Raw genomic sequence first — 7,500 nt, forward strand, 5'->3', positions numbered from 1 at the left:
TATATATAAATAAATATATATTATATAAATATATATATAAATAAATATAAAAATATATATATAATATATATTATAAAAAATATATAAAATATAAATATAAATATAAATATAAATAAATTAAATAAAAAATATAAATAATCTATATAAATAAATATATATAAATAAAAAATATAATAATAAATAAAAATTATATAAATACAAATTAAAAATATATATAAAATTATATAAACAATTAAAAAAATATAATATATATATAAAAATTAATAATATCTAAATATTATTATATATAAAATATAAATAATATATAATATAATAAATATAAAATATTTATATTATATATATTTAATATATATAAATATAATAAATATTAATAAATAATATAATATATAATAAAAATATAAATATATAATCTATATATATATAAATATAATTAATATTATATATAATATAAATATATATTATATTATCAATATATTATATTATATATTATATATTACATAATTATATATTTACATATATATAATATATTCATATAATATATTATATTATATATATATAATATATATTCATATATATATATATATATATAATATATATTCATATATATATCATATATATTTAAATATAATTAATTATTATTCAAATATAATATATCATATATATATTAATAAATATATATTCATATATATATATATATATATATATATTCATATATATATTCATATATATATATATATTCATATATATATATATATATATATTCATATATATATATATATATATATTCATATATATATATTCATATATATATATATATATATTCATATATATATATTCATATATATATATATAATATATTCATATATATATATATATATATATTCATATATATATATATATTCATATATATATATATATTCATATATATATATATATATTCATATATATATATATATATATTCATATATATATATATATTCATATATATATATATATTCATATATATATATATATTCATATATATATATATATATATATATATATATATATATGTATATATATATATATATTCATATATATATATATATATATATATATTCATATTTATATATATTCATATATATATATATTCATATATATATATATATTCATATATATATATATATATTCATATATATATATTCATATATATATATATATTCATATATATATATATATATATATATATATATGAATATATTTATATATATATATTCATATATATATATATATTCATATATATACTGTATATATTCATATATATATATATTCATATATATATATTCATATATATACTGTATATATTCATATATATATATATTCATATATATATATTCATATATATATATATATATATATATATATATATATTCATATATATATATATATATATATATATATATATATATATATATTCATATATATATATATATATATATATATATTCATATATATATATATATTCATATATATATATATATATATTCATATATATATATTCATATATATATATATATATATATATATATATATTCATATATATATATATATTCATATATATATATATATATATATATTCATATATATATATATTCATATATAGTCATATATATATATATATATATATATATATATATATATATTCATATATATATATATTCATATATATATATATATTCATATATATATATTCATATATATATATATATATATATGAATATATATATATATATATATTCATATATATATATATATATATATATTCATATATATATATATTCATATATATTCATATATATATATATATATATATATATATATATATTCATATATATATATATATATATATTCATATATATTCATATATATTCATATATATATATATATATATATATATATATATTCATATATATTCATATATATATATATATATATATATATATATATATTCATATATATATATATATATATATTCATATATATATATATATATATATATTCATATATATCTATATATATATATTCATATATATTCATATATATATATATATTCATATTCATATATATTCATATATATATATTCATATATATATATTCATATATATTCATATATATATATATATTCATATTCATATATATTCATATATATATATTCATATATATTCATATATATATATATATATTCATATTCATATATATTCATATATATATTCATATATATTCATATATATTCATATATATATATATATTCATATTCATATATATTCATATATATATATATATTCATATATATATATATATATATATTCATATATATATATATATATTCATATATATTCATATATATATATATTCATATATATATATTCATATATATTCATATATATATATATTCATATATATATATTCATATATATATATATATATTCATATATATATACACATATATATATATATATTCATATATATATATATATATATATATATATTCATATATATATATATATATATATATATATTCATATATATATATTCATATATATATATATATATTCATATATATATATATATATATATATATATATTCATATATATATATTCATATATATATATATATATATATATTCATATATATATATATATATATATATATTCATATATATATATATTCATATATATATATATATATGTATATATATATTCATATATATATGTATATATATTCATATATATACATATTTATATATATATATTCATATATATATATTCATTAAATATATATATATATATATATATATATATATATATATACATATATATACATATATATATATTCATTATATATATATTCATGATAAATATATATATATATATATATATATATATATTCATTATATATATTCATTATATATATATTCATTATATATATATTCATTATATATATATTCATTATATATATATTCATTATATATATATTCATTATATATATATTCATTATATATAAATATATATATATATATATATATATATATATATATATATATATATATATATATATATATATATATATATCACAGCAGCAGAGTCGCCATCCTCTGCCCAGAGATGCCAGGATTGATCTCAGCAAATGAATACATAAACATACACACACACACATATATCTGTGTACATATATCTATACACATATCTTTAACTGCACTTCAACTGGTTGCACATAATTCATAATTATGCACTAGAGATTTGTTCTCTTCTGATAATGAAGATAACAGCAACTGCTTGACAATGTGCCAGTATCAGGCTCTGCATAAGATTATACAATTTCTATTTCAGATAAAAGCATATGCTAGGTAGATTTGGTAAATTTGGAAAGGACACCTAACAATGATATACTAGTGAACACTATACTTTTTAGCTGCCCCTCCACTCCCCATGGCCTGTAAAATCTTCACCTTGTATTTTTTGTCAGGAGAGAGCCCATGCAAATATATGGATCATTTCTTACCTTATGCAAAAATTCCAGTAGGGCCAGCATGTGGGTCATCAGGAACTTTCCCCATCATTGTTGGCAGGATATGGAACCACTCTTAACCATTCATTTTTGTTATTTCTAAGTTATTTAGCAAAATAAGTGAAGGCAATTATTTATGAAGTGACTATACTCCTCTGAGACTAAATCCCTATGACTCCAGCCAACAAGATTGAGGGCACTCCTGGGAACGCACAAATACTGCCGGGTGAACTAAAAAAACCTTCTTAACACTGGAGCTTTGGCCCTAGACCCTCACCTACTCTCCAAATTTGAAAAAGAAAAATACATAAAAAACAAAGTGCTTTTTTGAATGACAATGATGGAAATTACCTAAATTTCAACCAACTTCCCAAAGGTTCAGCTTCTACTGCCAAATGCTGATCTATTACAATTATCACTTGCTCTAATAGACTTGCAGTAAGTAATGTCATCATGTCACAGTCAGATAAAATCACATCAGACATTTGGATAATTTCTGTGACTTTGTATGGTGTGGTTGCAATAAGCTAGGGCAGACTGAGGACAACATTCTTGTAGAGGATAAAAAAAAACAGTCATCGGAAGAAGAAATGTTCCACGATCTTTATCCATAAATAAAGGACAAAAATCGAGGAAGGTGGTCACAGCCTAGGTCTTCATGGTGCTCTGAATTTCAGCTCTATCTTGCCGTGCATACAAAGGTGAAGATAACCTTTCCCTCAAGAAATGCCCGAAGCTGGGGACTACGTTTATGGTGAGTGCATCCATACTGTAAAGAATTACCGCAATTTCTGTTGGTCCTGCAGAAGAGTAGGTCATGGAGTTATGTATCCTCTTCATTGCCTTTTATCATTATCTTACAGAGGAAATGGAAAAGAGAAAAATTTCATAAGTATTCTTTTAGAGAGTGTTAATCATCATTTCCAATATTATTGTGGATTTGCATACTCTAAATATAATGATGAGGCAAATGTCCTCTTTGCAGAAGCAGGGGTAGAAGCTACTATATGGCAAAGGCCAAAAACTTCCATGCATATTCTAGTAAGACATTGTAGAGACGTCTTCCCTGATGGTTATGGCTTATGCAACACCTCTCGCGCAACAGCAATTGAGTAGACAGCAAACATTCTTTGAGTTGCTAAATGAATTACTCCTATCTCTGTTATTTATACTTTATATTGGATTTCTATAACAGCACAACCCACCATAAAATTACAAAAGCCATCTAGGATATAATATTCCAAAATACTGTGTACAAGTATAAAAAAAATAATAATAATAATAAATAAATAAATAAATAAATAAATTCAATAAAACAGCTGGCCATCAACTGCAAATAATCCCATTATGTCACAGGAGTGGGCGGGGCTTAGTGATGCGTCTTGCATATGATCATGAGACAGGTTTTGGCAGGATGTTGCACGATACCCTAATTGCCGCTAGAAAAAACAGCATGGGGTCTCTCTAGCAATTTACTGCTGAATAAAGAAAGTCTAACCACCAAATTACCTTTTGGTTAAATTGTTGGTATTTGTTACAGTGATGGACACACACAAATTGAGTTCAATACATAGTGCCACTTCATAGAGAATAAGAAACAGAGTCATAAACAACAAAGCTGCTATGGTCTCATATTTACTGTGAAATGATGAAAATATCTACTGCATTTCACTGCTCACAGACAGTCCACAACACTCACACAACCAAAGTTTTTAATGAAGCGTTCTTTAATGTTATCGAGAGCGACCCACAAAGATAGAGGAAAATGGACACTGTCATTTTATAAAGCAATTCATAGAGTAGTAACAATACAGGTACAGCTGCAACTGCCTCATAGTTACTGCGAAATGACAAAAATATCCAAGCATACCACTGCTCAGGGACTAAAGCCACAACATCCTCACACAGCCAGAGTTCTTAATGTTGTGTTTTCTTTAAGTAGGCACAAAGTGCTAATAATAAGGAGGGTACAAAGGGCTTCCCCTCCTGTCTAGGGAATAAATAGAAGGTAGGAAAGGTTAGGGTTGGATTTTTGGGTTCGCACGATTCCCTGGTTTGGGGACCTTGTCTCTGGAGTGCGTCGCTCTCAGTAATGGAGACCTATTCTGGACAATCGTCATTCACTCGTCAGCCACACTAATGAATAACAATCTTTTTCTGAAGGAAAAAATACTACTACTTATGCTAGAGGATGTAGCATGCTTTTTAACAAACATTAGCACAATCTTCTGATGTCTTGTGCCAGTGTTATGAGCACGTGTAATAAAACGAAGAAAGAATTACACATTCACAATCATGTCAAGATGTTATCGTATTATGCTACTCCAACTGCCATTCTACTGATAAAGTCCTCTTGCACAGGCCGTGACCCCAGCCGCTGCTCTGGCACACACCGACCGACAAACATCACGGTCCATTGGCCTTCAGACGTTGTAAAGCAGAATGAATTACTGAGCTAATGGATCCTAAATGGGTGTGGTGACGTGTTATATGGTCAAAAAGTACTTAAATGATGTACTATTAGTATGCCCCCCACGACTCACCCAACAACGGCAAATATGACGAAGTAAGTCAGGAAATAATTTGTTTGGTAGTAAAGAAGGTTCTGGATGACTCTGTTAGCCCATTTGTCTCCATCCTTAAAATTTGGAATCTGGAATCTTGCAGATTCCATAAGAAAATCGTCCAAAGAACGAAGGGGAGAGACGGACGTGTTTTCTTGCTCGGCCATGTTGAGTCACTAAGCCAATTCGCTAATTCATTCATTCTTATTTCCTTGTTTACCGATCTTAGTCTATTTTTTATAAACAGAGAGTAGAATATTTTTTTCTCTATCAATGCTGCCATGTAGTTTGTCTCTTCAATTTGAGTTTTAAGTGGAGTTTCATTAATTCAAAGATATAAAAAAGAAATACGCCCTAAAAACAGCTGAAGGCTACACAATCTTAGAATAAGAACTTGAGTTCTATTATTGTGATATGTGAACCTTTTCTGTAACAGTTCAGATCTTCCTATGTACGGTACTTATTAATGCTACCGCAGAGCCAAAACATAAACAAAAGAGGGTAAAGGCGAAAGCAGAAGAAACTGATAAAACTTAATAAAGGAAAGAGAGATAAGAAATAAAAGAGGAGAGGAAACGCAGTAAACGAAAGTTAGACGCAGTCAAAGAAGATAACAGAAAGAATCAAAGCTATTTCTCAGAAAAATCGGTGAAAGAAGAATGGTGTCTTCCCTTCGCTAGAGGCAGAAGCACCTAAGGACGATTTGAACAGATCAGAAGTGAGCAATTACAGGAGAGCGGATTAAGGTAACAAACATGGCCTCATTTCGCCTTCACTCCGAGGACTCCGAGTTCAACAATCGAGTGGACGCCCTCTTCAGCTCGCTCGCAACGGCCGCCACTGAGCATGAGCCTCGCGTGTCCAAACGACCCCGCGAGGAGGACGATAATGACAGCGGGGACTCACACAGGAAGGATGGGGAGTTCAAAAGACCCTTAGGCAAGAATCTGAACCAGCGTGGTAACGAGTCGTCCTCCAGCGAAGGTGATATCCAAAGCCCCTGTGATGGGGGTTCGTCCAAGGATGGGGAGTTCAGAAGACCCAACAGTAGGCCTCCGAATTGGCGAGGCAGAGGGAGAGGGCCTCTTAACAGCACCCCAGACTATGTGAAGAATCCCCAGAAGTGGACAAGATACAGCATGAGGGGAACAAAGGTACTGAGTGACCGAGAAAACAAGGCAGAAGGTTTGCGGCTCTTTGACAAACTGAGGACAAGAAGGATGGAAGGCGAAGCAGGAGAGGAGGAAGATGATTACCAGCAAAAGGAAACAGAGAAGATTGTGTTCAAGAAGCCTGTTAAAGTTGAAGATGAAGGAGGCATGAATGAAAAGGAGGAGTCAGACATGTCTGCTGATGCCTTGTTTGGGGGACCAAAGAAAGTGAAGCTAC

At 25.5% G+C, this 7,500-nt stretch overlaps 2 protein-coding genes across 2 annotated transcripts in view; one reads left to right on the plus strand and one right to left on the minus strand.

Moving 5' to 3' along the window:
* LOC125028764 (PRA1 family protein 2-like) overlaps positions 1–6,304 on the minus strand; it is a 15,018-nt gene extending 8,714 nt beyond the window's left edge. The window contains exons 1-4 of the mRNA XM_047618246.1: positions 6,091–6,304; positions 5,592–5,647; positions 4,331–4,347; positions 3,915–4,074 (exon numbers count right to left, since the gene is read on the minus strand). Coding sequence (XP_047474202.1) covers positions 3,915–4,074; positions 4,331–4,347; positions 5,592–5,647; positions 6,091–6,278 — 421 coding nt within the window. The 5' untranslated portion in view covers positions 6,279–6,304. The remainder of the gene's footprint in view (positions 1–3,914; positions 4,075–4,330; positions 4,348–5,591; positions 5,648–6,090) is intronic.
* Positions 6,305–6,567: 263 nt separating this feature from the next.
* LOC125028585 (protein TSSC4-like) overlaps positions 6,568–7,500 on the plus strand; it is a 1,232-nt gene continuing 299 nt past the window's right edge. The window contains exon 1 of the mRNA XM_047618030.1: positions 6,568–7,500. This exon is cut by the window's right edge and continues 299 nt beyond it. Coding sequence (XP_047473986.1) covers positions 6,867–7,500 — 634 coding nt within the window. The 5' untranslated portion in view covers positions 6,568–6,866.

The sequence above is a fragment of the Penaeus chinensis genome, chromosome 9 (assembly GCF_019202785.1).
Source record: "Penaeus chinensis breed Huanghai No. 1 chromosome 9, ASM1920278v2, whole genome shotgun sequence".
Taxonomy (NCBI): Eukaryota; Metazoa; Arthropoda; class Malacostraca; order Decapoda; family Penaeidae; genus Penaeus; species Penaeus chinensis.